Source organism: Rhinatrema bivittatum, chromosome 4, assembly GCF_901001135.1.
Source record: "Rhinatrema bivittatum chromosome 4, aRhiBiv1.1, whole genome shotgun sequence".
Classification (NCBI taxonomy): domain Eukaryota; kingdom Metazoa; phylum Chordata; class Amphibia; order Gymnophiona; family Rhinatrematidae; genus Rhinatrema; species Rhinatrema bivittatum.
The window spans coordinates 105198542-105220242 of NC_042618.1; the positions used below are offsets into that span (position 1 = coordinate 105198542).

The window sequence follows — 21701 nt, forward strand, 5'->3', positions numbered from 1 at the left end:
GCATGTGACTGCCTTGAGCGCCGAAATCGCACGGGCATTCATTCACTGCCGGCGGGAGCCGTGCATTCATCCAGGCAGAGGGAGCCGGAGGCTGCTTTCGCCGCCGGCTCCCTCTGCCTGGATGAATGCACGCCCACCCGGCCGCGGCCTGGATCGAACATGCGCCCGCCGGCTCCCACCGCCGCCTGGATCCAACGCGCGCCCACCCGCTCGCCGGCTCCCGACGCCGACGCCTGGATGAACGGGCGCCCATCCGCCCGCCGGCTCCCGCCGCCGCCTCGATGACTGCACGCCTGGGGGATTCGGAAAGTGACAGGAAAGTGACAGGTATTTATACATATATATAAACAACTTATGCTGCAATGTTTTTTACACTTTACGGTTTTACCCCCATTTTTTACACTTTATTCCCGTTTTAATTTTCGAACACCACACTAACACCAAGTAGAGGGTAGGCGGTAAACTAACAGGTTAAGGACGCGGCAAAATAGTGGGTTACAAAGGAGATAATCTGAGCGCGCGTCACAGTATCGGAGGGGAATAGCTAATTCCTTCATTATACAGCTAATTCGTTCATTTACATATCATATACATGCTGCGTGCGGAAAGGGTTATGCGTCTGTTTTAAGAAGCGCTAAGGACGCGTGAAACTGGAGACTGTATCGCTGGATCGCCTTACGCGTCCAAATTGTGCGCTCCCAGCACGTTACAGACGGGAAATCTTCAACCGCACGTTACAGTATCGACCTGTTAGTGAAGGATAAATCTTCCGGTGGGGATTTCTTCCTTCCGGAGGAGGAGAAGGGTCAGACATAAAACTCTCAGAAGAAGTATCCGAAAGTTTGTCGTCCCAGGAATCATATGGGTCTTCTCTACATGGAGAAGTGGGAGAAGACCTTGGTGGTCAAAAAAACCCTGAAGGACCTGGCTGTGGATCATCAAACTGTGTCCGTCCAGAGACTTCGTGTGGTTTGGCTGGAACCGGTTTCGGTGGTAGAGCGACGATTGCGTCGAATCTGTTCATTAGAAGTTGAAACAACGCTAATTCTGGCTGTGCTGGGGCCCCAGGTATCGGCATCGACAGGACTGGTTCCGGCATTGGGCCGGGCATTGGGATTGGTAGAGGCATCTGCGTCGACGGCTGCTTAGGTGTCGATGCAGGTAGTGGCTTTGGTATAGGTACCGGCATCAGCGGAAGCATCGGTACCGGCATCGGCGGGGGCATCGATGGTCGATGGTCCTGCAATGCTTGAAGCACTGCTTGACAGATAAAATCTGTCAATTCCTCTGTGATAGCTGGTGCAGGCAGAGCAGCTACACGTGGTGGCGGTGTTGTTGGTCCTTCCACAGGGCCCTGTGGAGGTTCGATGGTCGGCGCATCGAGAGGAGGTGAAGGCCTCGGTGTCGAAGGCCTCAGTATTTCTTGAAGGCGAGGCCGTTTTGCAGTCGATTTCTCTGGGGAGAGAAGCGCCTCCGGGATCGATGGATAATGGTGCCGATGGCGATGCTTTGGTCGATGTTCCGTCGCTGACCTCGTCGACGCCACGGATGGGGTCGGCGATGAACGATCCCTCAAGCCTTCTGGATGACGTTTTTTGAGGATTAAACATTTTGAAACTCCGGCCGGAGATGATTGAGTGGACGTTGATGGAGAAGGCAAAAGTAGTAGATGGAATAAGTGTTCCATCTTTTCTTGTCGGGCCTTTCGGCCCTTCACAGTCATTTCAGCACACTTGGGACATGATGTTACATCGTGTGTTTGACCTAAACAAAGGACACACTCGAGGTGTGGATCTGTAATGGACATAGTCCGATTACAGTTGGGACATTTTTTAAAATCCTGTGGCCATATTTTCGTCGACAGCCATCGATGAAAATGAGAAGAAAAAATATTTTTACTCAAGAGAGTAAAAATGAGAGAAAAAGTACTCACCGGCCAGTGGTAACACGGGAGACCCCGATATGGGAGAGAAATAATTGTTTTTAAATCTGATTTTTAGTCAGACAGTATTGTGAGAAAACTCACACAGGCTCCTGCTCTGCTTGTCCTGGGATAATAGGTGCTACCACCCAAGAAAGAGATCTAGGCGTCATAGTGGATAACACATTGAAATCGTCGGTTCAGTGTGCTGCAGCAGTTAAAAAAGCAAACAGAATGCTGGGAATTATTAGAAAGGGAATGGTGAATAAAACGGAAAATGTCATAATGCCTCTGTATCGCTCCATGGTGAGACCGCACCTTGAATACTGTGTACAATTCTGGTCGCCGCATCTCAAAAAAGATATAATTGCGATGGAGAAGGTACAGAGAAAGGCGACCAAAATGATAAGGGAAATGGACTAAAGAGGAAAGACTAAAGAGGTTAGGACTTTTCAGCCTGGAGAAGAGACGGCTGAGGGGGGATATGATAGAGATGTTTAAAATCATGAGAGGTCTAGAACGGGTAGATGTGAATCGGTTATTTACTCTTTCAGATAATAGAAAGACCAGGGGGCACTCCATGAAGTTAGCATGTGGCACATTTAAAACTAATCGGAGAAAGTTCTTTTTTACTCAACGCATAATTAAACTCTGGAATTTTTGCCAGAGGCTGTGGTTAGTGCAGTTAGTATAGCTGTGTTTAAAAAAGGATTGGATAAGTTCTTGGAGGAGAAGTCCATTACCTATTAAGTTGACTTAGAAAATTGCCACTGCTATAACTAGCAATAGTAACATGCAATAGACTTAGTTTTTGGGTACTTGCCGGGTTCTTATGACTTGGATTGGCCACTGTTGGAAACAGGATACTGGGCTTGATGGACACTTGGTCTGACCCAGTATGGCATGTTCTTATGTACATAAAATTCCTGGTTTTTGTCTGCCCTCTGACTAGCTAATCAATACACACACAAACACACTAAATAACATATCCCAATAGTTTTACTTCTCCCTAGTACTTTTAAATTTTAAAAATTTCCCCAACTAGTACTTACAGCAAGATGATCCTCTCCTCTCAGTGTTCCCACTGGATTTCTTTCCTGAGGTAGTCTGCTTGTAATCCACCACTGCAACTGCTCACCCACTACTATCGGCAAGTGGAGCTTTACTATATACTCCTGTCGTGCAGATTCCACTTGGAGAGCAACACATGCTGAATTGGCTGCATATGCGCTCTCACCTAGAGTACTACCTCCTACACTGCATCCATTGACCCTCAAGACCTGGCGGTAAGTCAACACCTTTAGACGAATGCCGTCCTCAAGGACTGGAATTGAGTCAGAAACCTCCGTATGTGTTCCTCAGGCAGGAACAATATTCCCTGCTCTGTATCGAATCACACTCCAAGATACTCCAGGTTCTGTCTCGGCTGTAGACTACTCTTGGCTAAGTTCACTACCCAGCCTATTCCTGAAGTAGGCAGATCACTTTAAGAGATGCCAAATGACTCTTCTGCACTCTTGGCTCAAATCAATCAGTTGTCCAGATATGGATGGACTAGAATGTCCTCCTTGTGCAGAGATGCTGCTAGCACCACCATGACCTTGGAGAAGGTTCTGGGCACCGTAGCCAGATCGAACAGTAGGGCTTGAAATCGATAATGGTGCCCTAGTGTTATGCTTGGTCGCAGACGGCTGCGACCGCATGTACTTACTTCCTGCACTGCTCTCCTGCCCTCCCCGGGCTGCTCGCGGCTCGGGCCAGCTTTCACTGCCACTTTCCCCAGGACTCCTTGTGGCAGCCTGGACGCCGCCACCATCCTCCTCGACTTTGGGCCTTCCTAGGAGTGCGTGCCAGCAGGCCCTCCTTTGAAGCGTCATCGGCGGGAACATCGGGGGCATCTCCGGTTGATGACATCAGACCGATGTATATAAACTCCACCTTCGCCCTCAACTAGCGACTTGGCAACAAGTTCCGTACATCTTTGACTACTGCCTACGTGTTCCTGAGACTACGCTTCGTGCCTTGGACTGGACCCTGTCTGGTACCCGCTCCTCGGGGGCCAGTGCACACATTGGGGATTCGCTCTCCTTGCCTACCCCGCTCCTCGAGCTGGCTCCGCGTTTCCTGGGTTCTAACCTGGAAAGCCTCCCATTCCTTGGGACTACCTCTGGGACATCTCAGCTATCCGTGAGTTCTACAGAGGGGCTTCCCTGCTCCTCAGGGTTGCGCCCACAGCCTGAACAAGAGTGTCCGCACCTCCCGTTCCTCGGGACCGCGCTTATGCTTTACAATGGCTACCAGTGCCTCCTCGCTCCTCGGGGTAGCACCCTCCAGCTTCTCTGGGACTTTGCACGCTTCCCGCTCCTCGGGGTTGCGCTCACGTACTATATCGAGACTGCCAACATTTCCCCTCTCCTCGGGGCGTGTTACATCATCACCAGAGGCTCAGCCTGGGCTTCCCTGTCCTGTGGGTTCGCCTACGACGTTACATCATCATTCTACACTGTGCAGCTCCTCCCCTCGTGGTTGCCCTCTGGAGTACCCCGATTGGCCAAGCCTCATGCCCCCCTGCTCTGCAGTCTATCTGGCACTCCTCCCCTCAGGGTCCCTGCCCAGGTATTGCCTCCAGTCTACTCTCCACAGGGGTCCTCTCCTGGTACCACGGGACCTCTCCATTGCCTCACCTAGAGCTCTCCACTGTCTCTGACCTCGCCTCCCGACGGTGCAGACCTTTGGGGGTTCTTCCCACAGGTAGTGACAACTTGCATCTCGGGCCAAGGGCCCACATACCCACAAATCATAACACCTAGAAAGGCGAAACAAAGGAACCGCTGATGCTCCTGTCAAATGGGGATATGTAGTTAGGCTTCCATCAGATGGAGAGACTTGAGGAACTCCTCTTTCTGCACTGCCATAATTATGAAGCGTAAAGTTTCCATCTTGAAGTGAGTCAGTCGCAAATGCCCGTTGACTCCCTTCAGGATCCAGGATTGGTCGGAAGGTAACCTCTTCCTTCTTGGGAATATCAAAATAAATGGAATAGCGCCCACTGGAAATTAGGCCCTAAAGTCTAGCAGCCTTCTCAACCTAGCCTCCATTACCACTGTTTTCATGAGCTAGTTGCATGGAGAGATTATAAATGCATCTGGAGGAATTCGTAGAAATTCTAGACGTCCGCTAACCTCTGAAACCAGTAGGTGGGCCCCCGCACCTTAATTGGAAAAATTGAAATGATCTGATTTCAGAGCCAGTGCTCTTATGTGGCTTCTTAGGTGATTTCTGAGTTGCAGCCCCTCTGTAAGGGCGAAAATGATAGGAGCGGCCTTTCGCCTAAAAAATGCGCCGTCTTTTTGTCTTCTGGCAGTCACGGAATCTTGTATTCACCTCATCGATTCGCCATCTTCTCCAACTCACTTCCAAACAAGAGAGAACCTTTAAAGTGTAACCTTGTCAGATTCAACTTAGAAATCATATCCACTAACCAGTTCCACAACCACAGCAAGTGCCTTGCCACCATCATAGAAGCTACACTTCTAGTGGTTGTACCCACCAAGTCACTACCCCATCAGCTAAAAATGCAGCTCCTGGTTCCATCACCTGCCTGCTTTCAATTCCCACTCCTTGAGTCTCCTGAGAGATGCAAACCTGCTCATACCACCAAGCAGCAACAAGAAGCTATTTGAAAATTCATTGCCATTACTTCAAAACACTTGCTTGACGATGGCCTCAATCTTTCTATCCTGGGCATCCTTCAGAGCTGCTCCTTCTAATCGGGATGGTGGTTCGCTTGGTAATAGCGCATTGCAAGGCGTCAACCTTTGGGAATCACAACTACTTCCTTGGCTTCGTATCCAAGGGGTACAAGCCTGCCAAGGAACGCCCACCTTTAAAACTTGCTTCCAGAGCACTCCACTCAAGATCAATTAACTCTTGCACTGGTGCCAGGAGGGGAAAGAAACAGAATGCCTTGTGCAAGGTAACCAAGATGGGATCTTTCTTTTGTAATCCTGTAGCATCATCACGTCTTCACCCAGTGTTTTCAGGGTCTGAATCAACAGACCTGGCAACTCATCTTTGTGAAAGAAGTAGAGTAGAGTCCTACGTGGCTCCAAGTCAGGCAAAATTTCTGCCTCTTCCAGAGTTGTGGAATCCGAGTCACCATCAGAATCATCCAATAGGTCACAATCCTCATTCTCCTCTACCTCAACAGGGACAACCTCTCTAGGGAGCTTGCCCGATTTGGATGCCAAGTGGGAAGACCTATAACGTGTCCCCTTCTTACTGGGTTGCTTTGCCTTCACGGGACACCCTTTCAGAAAGGCCTGCAACCCCTGGAAAAACATAAATCAATACCAAGAACCATAGAAACAAACATGGCACTCTCCAAAATCTCCCCCAGGTATGTCCCTCCCATTGAGAACAAGGGGGGAATGGAACTGTCCATTGTATCACCTCCTGTGCTCCCCTCCATCAAGTCCTCCATCAGTAGGGTGGATACCCCAAGGGTGGCAAAATCCTTGGGAGGCAAATTATCTTGAGCCTCCAAAGAGCACTGGCACAGGCGAAGTGAGAGTGACAGGTGGACTGCTCTTGTATGGCAATCTGCACAAACAGTAAGGTGCTTAGATGTTTTGGCCTTCTGTGCCATTATCCATCATCAAATCTAGGCCTTGAGCATCTAATGCATGCATACTGTAAGCCACAGCCACAGTGCGCATACTTGCACATGGAGAAAAACTGCCTGCTGCGACCTAAACACGCTTCACTGCAGCTGACAGACAGGACTAAGATGTGGGCTTAGAAGCAAATGTTGCCCTACCTGTCAATCCATGCCGACTCCACTCTCCACTAACTCCCACAGGTGAGGAGGGGTTTAGCACAGAAGGAGAAGAGTGACCCGATAAGGAAAAGGGAGGCCTATCATTTCCCTCCTTTCTCTATTTATCTGAGCTCAGCACTTCCTTGGCTGAGAGCACAATCAGATCAGCTGCTACAGGGGGAGAGGGCACAAGTCCTTCGAACTCTCCCTTTTTTTTTTTTTTTTTGCTTGGCTAGGTATTGAAGCTCACCCGCTTAACTGAGGGAGGGGTCAGCTTGGTGTCACCTCAGAAGCGCTTCTTCCATTTTTTCTTTTCCTTATCTTCTTTCTTTCTTTTTTTTTTTTTAAAACATGGGCAATCCCCATTAGGGAGATAAATGTCCACCATCTGCTGGAGATGGGAGAATACTGGCAGACTAATGTTGGGGCAGGGCTATGTGTCAGTGAAGTCAGAGTCTCTGTTTTCTCCGTCTCTATTCGCTGGTAGGAGTGCATAACCTACCGGTGTGGCTTGGCCTGCCCAAGTGCAGAGGAATAGCCCACTGTGATGAGTTCCTAAGTGTCTCCACCCCTCTGTCTCCTGGTTTTAAAATTTGGAAGAGAGATGTGTGGGGCTTTCAGTGTTTCCCTAGTTGTTCTTTTGACTATACAAGTCTTCTCCAGGTCCACACTGGCTGCCCCATGGAGGCTGGTGTGCCATACAATATTTTTGCTAATGAAGGTGTGCCTTGGACTTTAAAAGATTGTGAAACACTATCCTAGATTAAAGAAGGAAAAAAATCTTTCCTCATATTTTCAGTCTTTGGAGCAAGTAAGACGATATCTTGTCATGTTTATCTAGTTCTTTGCTTTTGGCTCTTTTTTTCAATTCTTTTTGTTTGGTGATGGAAGGAAGAAAAAGGACATTTACCTGACTCCAGAATTTCCTGATCACTTTTCTGTCATGGGGGTTTCCCCAGTATGGCAAAACCTACAAGAAAGCAAGACCAGAAGAACAGGTTATCTCAAAAGAAAGACACTGTGGCAAAACAGGGATTTCTATGTGCATTGTGATTCCTTGTTTTGCCCCCCCCCCCCCCCCACCCCACAGAAAGCTCATTTTCCATACGTTAGCCTATAGATGGTATTCTAAACTTTACAACACTGTTGTCCAGACTGAGACTTGGGATGTCTGTTAGACTCAAGAGCGAGGCTTGGACAGTACAGTTCCCAGTAGCCTAAGATTGTAACATCTTGTAGTGCCATTGGTCAAAAAGCTAATTACTGTGTGTCCCAAGTGGTCCTTCAGACACATCCCACAAAGAACTAGCCAGAAATGTCTGTCTTGGCTGGAGCGCAGAGAAACCAGATCTGTCACAAGGCCCTATTCCTAGCTCCACATATCCTTGAGGACAGCCTGATCTGAACCTCTCCAGGCACGGACAGTGAAACTTGTCTAGCTAGTATTAACTGCATAAATCTTTTTGATTTTATCAGGTGGCTGTTTAAAAATATTTTTTTTTTCTGTTTACTGTCCTTGCTGTTTTGTTTTTTTTATTTGATTTACATTCCACTTTTTCAGGCACTTCAAAATGGATAATAAACTCTATTGGTTTGTTAGCTTTGTCCTGTGACTGACTGATGATCCCATTAATTTTTGTATTTGATCTGTAGGTACGTTTCTAGAAACTGCGACTCCTGGGCTGTGTGGAGCCTTATTGTCCCTAGAAACTACCAGGGGATAACACGTGGGCAAGGGTTTTGCCCAAAGTCAAGTGGGAACCTAATTGGTGGATGGGAGGTTGCTAGCTTAGGGCAGGTGCACAGGTGCAGGCGGCCTGGACAGTGCTTGATAGAACATTCCAAGTGTCCATGAGGGTTAACCCTGAGGGGGTATTAAGGGGTAGCGCTAAGGCACTGCATGACAGACATTTTGGCAAATAAGACTTCAACAGATCTATAAAACAAATTGCCTGTTCGTTTCTAAAGCATGCAGAGTATCATCAGAGCTCTCCTATAAGCAAAGTCAAAGAGGCTACCCTATATTTTCCAATCACCACAAATGAGAAATTTCTACTTACCTGATAATTTCCTTTCCTCTAAGGAAGGCACGCCAATCCACACCACACATCCGCACTCCTACTAGCAGATGGAGATGGAGTAAAACAGACTTGCTAATGTCACTGACATATAGCCCTGCCCCGACATCAGCCTGCCAGTATCTCTAGAAAAGCCAAACTGTGAACAAACTGATTATACTGGAAAATGACTATTAACAATCAACCATTCATACTCCCAACCAACCGAGCAACATTGAGCTCAGCAAAAAAAGATAACATTTTAGGATCTGGTTCTTTCACTTACCAGCCCTTCAAATAAATCAAAAGAAATAATACTCTATTGTCCATATATAAAGGACGAACTAAAAAAAAGTAGGCAGCCCAGGTGTGTTGTGGATTGGTCTGCCTTCCTTAGAGGAAAGGAAATTATCAGGCAAATAGTAATTTCTCCTTCCTCGGCACTCAGGCAGGCCAATCCACACCAGTGAAATGTACAAAAACTACTGCCGAAAAAGGGTGGGAGACTGCCTGCGGTCTCGCTAACACTGCATATACAAAAGCCGCATCCTCCTGAGCCTTAACGTCTAAGTGGTAATACCTGGAGAAGGTATGTAAGGATGACCATGTCGCTGCTTGGCAAATCTTAACAGGAGACAGCCACCGAATTTCCACCCACGAAATTGCTTGAGTTCTAGAGGAATGCGCACTGACTGTCTAGGTAATGGTACATCTGCATCCACATAGGCAACAGTGATGACTTCCTTTACTCAATGGGTTATCATCTCCCACATCACTGGATCACCTTGTTTTCCTCCGCCATGGAGCACAGACAAATGAACAGTCTTCCTCAAGGAGCGGGTAACCCTCAAGTACCACACCAGATGCCACTTGACAACCAAGATGTGCAACAAGCTACAATCCTACTCATCTCTTTCCCTGTCCACAATGGGCAAGGAAACTAATTCAAATGAAATTCAGAAACCACATTTGGTAAACAAGGAAGGTAAGTCCTAAGCTATACTGCCCCCCCCCCCCCCCCCCAGTTATTTGCAGAAATGGCTCACGGCAAGAAAGAGTCTGTAGCTCGGTAATCCACCTTGCCCAACAAATCACCACCAGAAAAAAAACATTTTCAAGGTAAGCAGCTGCAAGGAGAGAGCATGCAGCAACCAAAACTTAGGAACTGACAAAAAACACAATACAAGATTAAAGTCCAAAGAGGTACCAGTAAACACAAGGGAGGACAAAGATTCTCAATTCCCTTCAAGAATCTGAAACACAACCGAATGGGAAGACAAGGGTCTATCATTGAGAACTGCTACCTGCACCTTCAGAGCGTTTAAAGTTAAGCCTTTAACCAAACCTTCCTGTAAAAATTCCAATATCCGTATAATTTCAACTTTAAGAAGGTGAAAAACTCGCACACCACACCAGTTCTCGAACACTCTTCAAAACCTAATATAAGCTAGAGATGTAGAAAACTTTCTCTCCCGAAGCAAAAGGGAAATCACTGCCAAGGAATAACCACATTTCAGCAACCGAACCCTCTCAAGGGCCAAACTTTAAGACAAAATCAACATGGATAGTTGTGCAGTACCTGATGCAAGAAATTCTTCCTAAGTAGCAGTCTGAAAGGATTGTCCACCAGTAGCCACTGAAAAATGGCATACCACAGCTTCTAAGGTCAATCCGGAGCCACCAGAAATATGGTCTCAGTCTGACACGCAATCTCCTGAATCATCCTGACTAACATCGGCCAAGGTAGAAAAGCATACAACACCCCGCTCTGCAGCCACACTTGGAGGACAGCAACAATTCACAGAGCTCTCAGATCTCTTCTAAGACTGAAGAATGGTGGTACATTCATGTTGTTGGAACTCTACTTCAAATCCAGGCATGGCAATTCCACTATGACTTGAAAGGCTTCGTTCGCCAGCTCCCACTCTCCTGGGTCCAAGACCTCTCTGCTGAGGAAATCAGCTCGTACATTGTCCTTCCCAGCAATGTGAGTGGCAGATATGTCTTGAAGATGTTGCTCCATGCACACCATGAGCACATCTACCTCCACTGATACCTGTTGGCTTCTGGTTCCGTCCTGATGATTGATGTAGGCCACCATCGTGGCATTGTCTGACATTATCCTTACCGCTCAAGCTTCCAACTGTTCGACGAACCGCAAGTTTGCTAGTCTAACTGCACGTGCTTCCAAACGATTGATGGTACACTGCCGCTCCTTGGCATTCCACCAACCTTGCACCACCAACTCTCGACAGTGAGCCCCCCCCCCCCCAACCCAGAAGGCTCGCATCTGTTGTGAGCACCAACCAGAGAGGTGTCTCCAAGGATACCCCCTTCTTGTAACTACTACTGCAGCTGAACGCTCACTTCCAATGGCAAGTAGAGTCTCACTGTATACTCATGTGACTGTGGATTCCACCAGGATATCAACACATGCTGAAGAGGCCTTATGTGCGCCCTCGCCCAGGAAACTACTTCCAACGAGGTTGCCATAGATCCAAGCACATGCAGATAAGACCACACCAGTGGTCAAATAGTCTGTCTCAAGACCTCACTTGAGCAACTAATTTCTGAATGTGACTCTCTGGCTGAAACACTTTGCTCCAGTCCATATTGAATCACATGACAAGGTACTGTAAGGTCTGAGATGGCTGTAAACTGCTCTTGGCTAAGTTTACCACCCAGCCTAGTTCCTGAAGCAAAGAAATCGCCTTGCGAGAAGCCAAATGACTCTCTTCCGCACTCATGGCCTGAATCAACCAGTCGTTCAGATACAGAAGGACCAGAATGCCCTTGTTGCGCAGAGTCACCGCAGCTACTACCACCATGACCTTGGAAGTGGTTCTGGGCACAGTAGCAAGTGTGAAGGGCAGGGCCTGAAATTGATAATGATATCACAGAACCGTGAAACACAGGAAACAATGTTGCTGTTAAATGAGAATATAAAAATATACCTCCATCAAATCAAGAGATTTGAAAAATTCCCCTTTTTGTACTGCCTTAATTTTGAAGCTCAGAGGTTCCATCTTGAAGTGAGTCTCACACAAATGCCAGGATAGGTCGAATGGATACCTCTTCCATCTTGGGAACAATAAAATAAATGGAATAGTTCCCCATATTTTCTTGTGATCTGGGATGTGGAATTACGGCCTTCAGATCTATCAGTCTTTTTAATGTAGTCTCCACTGCTGCTCTCTTCAATAGAGAGATGCATGGAGAGACCATAAATGCGTCCGGAGGAATTTGGAGAAACTCTAGAGCATATCCATCTCCAGGACCACTGGTCTGTCATAATCTGGGCCCCACCTTTGATAAAAGTGAGATAGATGACCACCATTCTCCTGATTCAGTAGACGAGTCCCCACATCTTCATTGTGAAGATCGCGATGCTTCTGTCCCAGAGCCAAAAGGACTAAGATTTTCCAAAGGGACAAGACTTGAGTTGCTGCTCTTGTGTAAGGATGAAACTGATGGGAATTTCTGAAGCAGCCTCTCGACTGAAAGGAATGCGATGCCGCTTTCCTGTCCCCCAGCAATCGAGGAATCTTGGATTTTCCCCATCTATTCATCATCTTCTCTAACTCACTTCCGAATAAGAAAGAACTGTTAAAGGGTAACCTTGTGAGACTGATCTTGGAAATAGTGTCTGCCCACCCATTTCGCAGCCACAACTGGCACCTAGCCGCTATCATGGAAGCCACACTCTAGCGGCTGTCCATACCAAGTCACAGCCCGCATCAGCTTAAAATACGACTCCTGGTTCCATCACTGTCCCACTATCAGACCCTGCTCCTTGGGTCTCCTAAGAAAGATGCAGGTCACCAGGCAGCAGCAAGAAGCAATTTGCAGATTCATTGCAATGGCTTCAAATGTTAAGATTACTTACCTCGTAATCTCCTTTTCCTTAGTGTATGCAGATGGACTCAAAACAAATGGGTATAGTGTGCTTGTGCTAGCAGTTGGAGACGGATCTGACGTCAGCACGGAAGAAACTGCTGATGACACGGCTGAATGCCGATGTGAAGGTACGCTTCCGTGAGGTCCAAGGACACCAGGAATTCGCCCGGTCGGACCGAGGCTATCACCGACCGAATCGTCTCCATTTTGAAGCGTGGAACGCGAAGACATCTGTTGACCCCTTTCAGGTCTAGGATGGGTCCGAAAGTGCCCTCCTTCTTTGGCACGATGAAGTAAATGGAGTACCGGCCCCAACGGTGTTGCCCCGGGGGCACGGGCACTATCGCGCCCAGGTCTTCTAGCCTCCGAAGCGTATCCCGGACTGCTACTCGCTTGCTGGGACCCTTGCTAGGGGAGACAAGAAATTTGTCCGCCGGGATCCATGCAAAATCTAAAGCGTAACCTTGACTTATCACGCTGAGGACCCACTGGTCCGTAGTTATTCTGGTCCATTCCCCGTAAAAACGCGCCAACCTGGCTCCTACATTTGGCACGACCGATGGAGCCAGCTGCGGGGAATGGACCCTCCGTGTTTCATTGAGAAGCTTTTGGACCCGTTCCCGACGAGGGACCGCCTTGTCTCCCAAACTTTCTCCCTCGAAAGGACTGAGACCATGACGGCGATCTCGAGGAGCCAGATCGGTAAGAGGATCTTACCGATCTGGCTCCTCTGGCCGCGATTTTCTGGGCCCTCGGAAACGGGCCCTATTGGAGAAAGATGTTCGGGTCCGGTGCCTGTCCTCCGGAAGCTTGAAAGCCCTGTTTTCTCCGAGCGATTGCATCAAATCGTCCAGCTGTTTACCGAACAACAACTTCCCCTTAAACGGGAGTGAGCCAAGATGAGCCTTCGATGACTCATCCGCCGCCCAATTGCGGAGCCAAAGGAGCCGGCGCTGAAACCGCCGAGACCATGGCTCTGGCCGAAGTCCGCAGGAGGTGATGCATAGATTCCGCGCTGTGCGCGATCACCACCTCCAGGTGGTCCGCCTGTGCAGACTCTTCTCCCGAGAGACCTGCATTGGCCTGAGGCACCTGAGCCCAGTACAAACCTGCCCGCAAAGCAAAGTTACTACAAATAGCCACGCGGACCCCCAGGGCCGAAGCCTCGAACACCTTTTTAAGTTGGACCTCCAGTTTTCGATCCTGGATATCCTTGAGAGCCGTGGCTCCTGTGACCGGTATCGTGGACCGCTGACACCGCTGCATCCACTCTGGGAAAACAAAGGAGTTCCAGTGCATCATCCGGCAATGGATACAGCTTGTCCATAGCTTTACTCACCTTCAGGCCCAATTCCAGGGTATCCCATTCCCGGAAGAGAATATCGGACGCCGAGAAGTGGAACGGAAAAGCCACAGCCAGCCCCATAAGGCCCAACAGCACCGGGTCCATCTTGGCATCCGCTCGAGACCCCACCGGGGGAGCGTCCACCCCCACTTCCCGAAGGATAGCCGGGATAAGCGGCGCCAGTTCCTCCTTCCGGAACAAGCGCACGACTTTGGGGTCGTCACCTTCCACCGCTGGTGTTCCTTTGGTGGTCCCAGGGTGCACCACCTCCTCCTCGGCGGGACCTTCAGTTCCCCCTGGGGCCCCTACATCCGGCTCCTCCTCCACTGACGAGGCCGAATCGGAGTCGGTGTCCTGGGGAATTCCCCGTAAAGGACGGTGCTCTCTGGGCGGGTCCGCAGGTCTCCGGAGACCCTCCCCCGCTTTCCTCTTCCGGGGTTCTGATCGACCGTCCGAACCCCCTTTAGCCGACCTTCCTCTTTTTCTTTTGGACTTTTTATATTTCAAAATCTTCTGGAGCAGTACTGCAGAATCTGAGGAAAAGGAGGCCTCCTCTAGACTCTGTCCCGTCGGCGAATCAGTCCCACCCCCCGGGGGCCCGCTGCTGTGGGGAAAGCGCGGGAGGCAAGCCGGCATCTCCCGCAGCCTTCCTCGTGGCTTCCCTCACAGTAGCTAAAATGGCCGCCGTTCCCACACTAAGCGTAAACGGCTCAGACCTGACTTCTTCTTCAGGTCCATCGCGTGGCGGCGATCACGCCGGCCGAGGCCGGACCCCCCGACCGACCTCGGATGGCCCCTCGCCGCCCGAAACAATTTGAGGAAACCCGCGAGCGCGCCAAGCCGCACGTGCGGCACAAAGCCCCCCTCGGCATGTGCGGCACTGCCCCGGCGCTCAGAAGAGAAATTCTAAATTAAATTCAGCAGCCCTGCCTGGCGAACGGAGCCCCCCCCCCCGCGACAACGACGGACCGCGAGGACGGCGAAAACAATTAACAACACTGTTTGTATTTTGGTTTGGGTTTTTTTTTTTCTCTACTTGCCGCTGACCCTGGTCCTGATCCTTCTGCTCCAGCGGGGGTGAGTGAACCGGGCTCCCCGGTGTCACCCCCGACGCTGCTGCCAGAAACAGGCCGGGTCCTCAACCCTCAGCAGCGGCCTCAACCAGGGGGGGATGGTCCCCTCAGAACCTTGCAACCCCCCTGGGAGGCTCTCAGGACTTGGGAAAATTTTCCTCTTCTGTCTTGCTGCTTCCTTTTTTTTTTTTTTTAAACCAACAAGAATCCCTGACTAGCTAACCCCACTAACCAGGGACCACCAGAGACTGTGGGTGGACCTGCCCCATCTGCTGGAGATAGAGAAAGACTGAGGGGCTGTGGGTGGCGCCTTACTATATGTAGGGGTGCCTGACAAGTCTTGCTCTGTCTCCATCTGCTGGTGCGGAGTCACAACCCAGGTGTCTGGACTGATCCTGGTACGTACAGGGAACATTTGCTTTCTCACAGGACAAGCAGGATGGTAGTCCATATGTGAATATGGGTGAGTACCGAGCTAAGGATGTCCGAACATGCACCAAATGTACCCAAAGGCATGCAACAGGCACAACAACTGGGGTGGAATTTGGTAGAGGGCATCCTGAACCCCACCGGGCAGGCGGAAGTGTTGGTACGTCACATTGTAAACAGGTTACGAAGGACAGACTGGCCGAAGATGGAATCTTGTCTTCCAGCTTTGTCCAATAGTGGGCTGCAAAGGTATGGAGAGAACTCTAAGTGGCAGCCCTGCAAATGTCAGGAAGCGGCAGCGATCGCAGGTGTGCTACTAAAGTCGCCATGGTCCTCACAGAGTGTGCTTTAACACAGTCTTGAAATGGAATGCCCGTTTGCTGATAGCAAAAGGATATGCAGACCGCCAAACAGGAGGAGAGAGTCTGCTTACCCACAGGTTGCCCTAATTTGTTAGGGTGGAAGGAGACGAACAATTGAGTGCTTTTCCTGTGGGCAACTGTACGGTCTAGATAAAATGCTAGAGCCCGTTTACAGTCAAGGGTATGCAGAGCCTGCTCTCCTGGACTGGAATGGGGCCTTGGAAAAAAGGTAGGTAGTATGATGGATTGATTGAGGTGAAAATCCAAAACTACCTTAGGTAAGAATTTAGGGTGAGTGCTGAGTACCGCCTGGTCCTGCAGAAGTTTAGTGTAAGGCGGATAGGTAACTAGGACCTGTAATTCACTAACTCTGTGAGCTGAAGTAATTGCCAAAAGGAAAATCACTTTCCATGTGAGATATCGAAGTTCACAAGAGTGAAGAGGCTTGAATGGTGGTTTCATGAGCCGACCCCAAACCAGATTAAGGTCCCAAGAAGGGGCCGGAGGACGCAGTGGAGGCTTGAGGTGAAGCAAGCCCTTCAAAAAATGTGCTACAAGGGGTTGTACTAATATAGGAACATACCTGAAGCCTTTATGGAAGGCGGCTACCGCACTGACCTGCATTCTGATGGAAGAAGTGTTTAGACCTGATTCTGATAAATGCCAGAGATAGTCCAAAAACTTCGTGATTGGACAAGAAAAGGGGTCAAGGGACTGAGAAGAGCACCATGAATTGAACCTTTTCCATTTGTAAGAATAAGCTTTTCTCGTGGAAGGCTTCCGTGAAGCAATCAAGACACGGGAAACTGGTTCAGAAAGGTTAAGTGGCTGAAGGATTAGCCTTTCAACATCCATGCCGTCAGAGACAAGGTGTGAAGATTGGGATGGCGGAGGCACCCGTCGTTTTGAGTGATCAGAAGCGGGTCCATCCCTAAGGGAATACGCCTGCGAATGGAGAGATTCTGCAGTATTAGAAACCACACGTGGCGTGGCCAGTGAGGTGCTATGAGGATCATGGTTCCCTTGTCCTGACGTAACTTCACGAGAGTCTTCGAGAGAAGAGGAAGTGGAGGGAATGCATAGAGCAGATCGGTTGCCCACGAGAGGGAGAATGCATCTCTGGGCTGAGAGTGTTTGCTGCGAATAAAAGAGCAGAAGTTTACTACGTTGCAGTTTTGAGGAGACGCAAAGAGGTCCAACTGAGGATATCCCCATTGCTGGAAGATGGAGTTCGCCACGGTGGGGTTGAGAGACCACTCGTTCGGTTGAAAGATGCGACTCTGCTTGTCTGCCAACACATTGTCCACTCCCGGCAGCCAGGTGGCCCTGAGGTACATCGAATGGGAGAGAGCTTCCGCCCATATCTCTGCAGCTTCCTGACACAGAAGGAAGGAGCCCGTGCCTCCTTGTTTGTTGATGTACCACATGGCCACCGGGTTGTCCGTCTGAATCAGGATAACTTGATTTGAGAGACGATCCTGAAATGGCCTGAGAGCATAACTTATTGCTCGAAGCTACAGGAAATTTATTTGGTATTTGGCTTCCTCTGGAGACGAAGAGCCTTGTGTCTGCAGATTGGCCACATGGGCTCCCCAGCAGAGGTTGGAAGCATCGGTGGTGAGAGTTATTTGAGGGTCTGGAGCCTGAAAGGGCAAGCCTTGGAGGAGATTGGTCTGATGCCTCCACCGGGCAAGAGACTGACGGAGTGAGACAGTTACGTGGACCATGGTCGACAGGGGCTGAACGCTTTGAGTCCATTGCGAGCGTAGAGTCCACTGCATGACTCTCATGGCCAATCGTGCCATTGGTGTGACTTGAACTGAGGACGCCATGTATCCCAGAAGGATGAGAAAGTGACGAGCAGTCACGGATTGCTGAAACTGCAGCTGGTGTGCAAGAGCCACGAGAGTGAGCGCTCGCTGTAGAGGCAGAAAAGCCTTTGCCTGCAAGGTGTCCAAGTCTGCCCCAATGAACGACAAGGTTTGAGATGGGACTAAGTAGGATTTGTCGTAGCTGACGAGAAATCCTAATGAAATTAGAGTTTGTAAGGTTAGATTGAAGGACGACAGAGCAGCTTACTGAATGGGAGCCCTGATTAACCAGTCGTCTAGAAAGGGGTAGACGTGAAAACCTTGGGTCCTGAGGAAGGCTGCAACTACTACGAGGCATTTTGTGAAGACTCGTGGCGCAGATGCTAGGCCGAATGGAAGCACTCGGTATTGATAGTGCTTGGGGCCTACTAGAAACATCAGGTATTTGCGATGAGATGGAGTTATCGCAATATGAGTGTATGCGTCCTGGAGGTCTAGAGATCCGAGCCAGTCTCCTCTTTGTAAAAGAGGAAGAAGCGAGCCTAAGGTTACCATCTTGAACTTCTCTCGCTGGAGGTACTTGTTGAGGGTCCGTAGGTCCAGGATAGAATGAACACCTCCCAATTTTTTGGGGATTAGAAAGTACCGGGAATAGAACCCTAGGCCGTGCTGAGAGTAGGGCACGGGTTCTATTGCCTTGGACTGGAGAAGGAGAGAGATCTCTTGATCCAGAAAGATGGAGTGATCGGAAGTTCTCCACATCGGTAGAGGTGGGGAGTCCGGTGGCACGGAGAGAAAGTTCAGATGGTAACCCTGAGGAATTATCGTCAGTACCCATTGGTCTGAGGTGACTGAGTGCCATATGTTGTGGAAGTGGCACAATCGACCTCCCACTGGTATGTGAGGTAGTGGAATCTGGCTGCTGCTCTCTAGGTGGAAGTCAAAAACCTGAAGCAGGCCCTGGTTGAGGAGCTGCTTGTCGCTTTTGTTTACGTGTTTGACGAGACTGTGCTTTTTGAAAAGGTCTCGTGGCACGGGATCTGGTTGGTGGTGGGTAGGACTTCTTCGGACGGAAGAATGACTTTTTAGAGTCCTTTATGAAGGGCTGTTTAGAAGAATAGTCAGAAGGCATCAGAGAGAGCTGTCTTAGGGTCTCATGATGGTCCTTAAGTTCCGCCACCGTTCGCTGAATCTGTTCGCCAAACAGATTGCCGCCCCCCCACACAGGGCAGGTCGGATAGCCTGTCTTGTACTTTAGGGTGAAGGTCAGAAGACTTGAGCCAGGCCCATTTTTCTTGCCAAAATAGTGGCTGCAGATACCCTAGTGGGAGTGTCAAAGATATCATAGGATGATCTGATCTCATGCTTGCCTGCCTCAAAACCCTTGTTTACTAGGGTTTGAAGCTGATCTTGGAATTGGTGAGGTAGGGTATCTGCTTAAAAATGACCCTATTATATTGGGTTATATAGAGCTGATAGGCGGCAATCCGGGAGATGAGCATTGAGCCTTGGAATACCTGGCGGCCAATGGCATCTAAAAACTTCTGTTCTTTGCCCGGGGGAAAAGAGATATGAGGCTTTGATCTCTTTGCTCTTTTTTGTGCAGATTCAACAACTACAGATTGGTGATCCAATTGAGTTTTCTGAAAGCCTGGAGCTGACTGCACCAAATAGGTAGTGTCAGCCTTTCTGTGCACTGGAGCAATGGAGCCAGGATGTTCCCAGTTCTTCTTGAGGAGATCTAGAAGAACCTGGTGAATAGAGATGGAGGTTATTTCCTTGGAAGCATCCAGGAATTGTAGCAACTCCATCATCTGATGTCTGTCAGCCTGTTCAGTCTGCAATTGGAAGGGAACCAATTCAGACATTTCCTTCACAAAATTTATAAAGGAGAGGTCCTCTGAAGGAGAACGCTTCCTACTTTCAGTGGGTGATGGTGGTGAAGGTAAATCATCGGTGTCTGGCGAGGAATCATCAGTCCAGGTATCATAAGGATCAGCACCTGTCCCTCTAGGAACTAGAGGGGGACGGTGTGGTGGGATACCTGAAGGTCCTGGTCAAGGCTCCGAAGGAATCGGAGGAATTACCGGAGGCACCGATGAAGGCATCAAAGGCACCGGCATCGAGGGCATCGATGGATGGCTTGGTGGCGCCGGATGTATCGGCTCCGATGGCTGGATCGGTGGCGAGGGACGTATCGGCATTGATGGCTGAGGCAGGACTCTGGATGGAGGGATGCGGAACGGTGTTTCTCCTCCCGATGACAGAGTAAGTGGAGAGGGCACCGGAGCCATCGGAGACCCGGGGTCCATCGGTGGAAAAGCAGCAATGAGCGCTTCCATCCTGGATAGCTGCCAACCCTGCTGGAATCAGGTCGGTGCTCGGTTCCACAATCTGTACTGGTGTCGGTGCCGGAGGAACCTGGAGTCGTTACATCGCCCTTGTCGATGGCCTCCTGAACCATCCGGTCCAGTTCTTCTCGGAGACCTGGAGCAAGCAGCCCCAACTCCGGAACAGAAGAAGGAGGCAGAGGCATAGCCGGATGGACCACCGTTAAAGGCGGAGTCGCGGCTCCAGATCCCCTGTCGGGTGAGGGTTGCCTCGGTGACCCGGTCGCCGAAAAGGTCGGTGCCTTTTCTGGAAGGGGTTTTTTCGACGGTGGCTCGGATGATGGCGAGGTCGATGACTTTGCTCCCTCGATGTTCCGAGGCTTACGATGTTGATGGCGATGTTTCTCTCTGCGATCCCCTCGGTCCTGAGGGGGAGTAGAAGGTGTCGAAGGCCGAGATGTCGTCGATGCCGGACGGTCACCGGCCAGTGGTCGATACTGGTGCGAAGTTGACTGTGCCGGTTCCAATGACGTCAATGCAACGGGCGGAGTTGGGGTTTGAGCACGGAAGAGAAGTTCCATCTTCTCCTTTCTGGCCTTGCGACCTTTTGGTGTCATTAAGGCACATTTGGTGCAGGTTAGGACATCGTGCTCTCGTCCAAGACACATTACACAGACTTTATAAGGATCTGTGACAGACATGGTGCGAGTACAGTCCGGGCACCGACGGAACCCCGACGCCATGTCCATAGAAAAAATTGAGCCACGGTATGGTCAACGGCCAGTAGGCCACGAAGGCCAAACTCGATGGTAATCGACAGAAAATGGGTAAAAACTTACTGGAGTACCGCGGCTTGAAAAATGTTAGAGGGACCCCTGTGGGGCAAATAAACTTTTAGTAATTCCATGAGGAAAATTCCTGTCAGGAATCTCTGCAGAGCTCCTTTACCACGAGGCTACTGCTGCACGGAAAAAAGAAGACTGAAGGGGCACTAACCCTGGCTGCAGGGTTAGTGCCATGCTGGGCATGCCCAGTAGGGCCAGTCAAAGTTCTGGAAACTTTGACAGAAGTTTTCCGTGATTGGGCTCCATCCTGTGATGTCACCCATATGTGAGGACTACCATCCTGCTTGTCCTGTGAGTATCTTCAGAGTCTGGGAAACCAGGTCCAAACTCAGGTCTCTATGGAAAAAACGTAACATGGTCCAATATGGTTCTAAACCTGGAGGGATTTCTCTATCCTCCAAGGAATCTGGATCCCCTTTTTCATCTGTGCTCTCCGAGACCCTGCCAGGTACACCCTGGGTGAGGTGAGGCATGTCTCGAGGTCTGCCAATAGGGCTGGGAGAGGGAGGCCTTACCGGCTGCGGTTCCGTCCGGACAGGGGCAAAAGATGCAGATGCGCCTGTACGAAGGCTTGAAGGCCTCAAAAAAAATTCCACCTAAGAGAAGGCTGCCGGGTCCATACCTAGCCCAGGAAGAGCTGGAGTAAGTGCCGCTGAATTTCCCTCTCCTACGGAAGACCCAGTCCCAGGATTATTCAGATCCAGGGTGCTTCGGGTTAAGGTTGTGGCTGACTCATCCTCTGAATGGGAAGAACCGGGCTTGGTAAAGTCTGGGAAGGTCAACTCTCCCTGGGCCTCCTCACAGTGCTGACA

The 21701-nt window shown here is 49.8% G+C and overlaps 1 protein-coding gene across 7 annotated transcripts in view; it reads right to left on the reverse strand.

Moving 5' to 3' along the window:
* The window catches only part of INO80 (INO80 complex ATPase subunit), a 435009-nt gene that overhangs the window by 281377 nt on the left and 131931 nt on the right, over nt 1-21701 (reverse strand). For all 7 annotated transcript variants that reach the window (XM_029598597.1, XM_029598598.1, XM_029598600.1 and 4 more), the window contains one exon: nt 7651-7710. In XM_029598597.1, coding sequence (XP_029454457.1) covers nt 7651-7710 — 60 coding nt within the window. The remainder of the gene's footprint in view (nt 1-7650; nt 7711-21701) is intronic.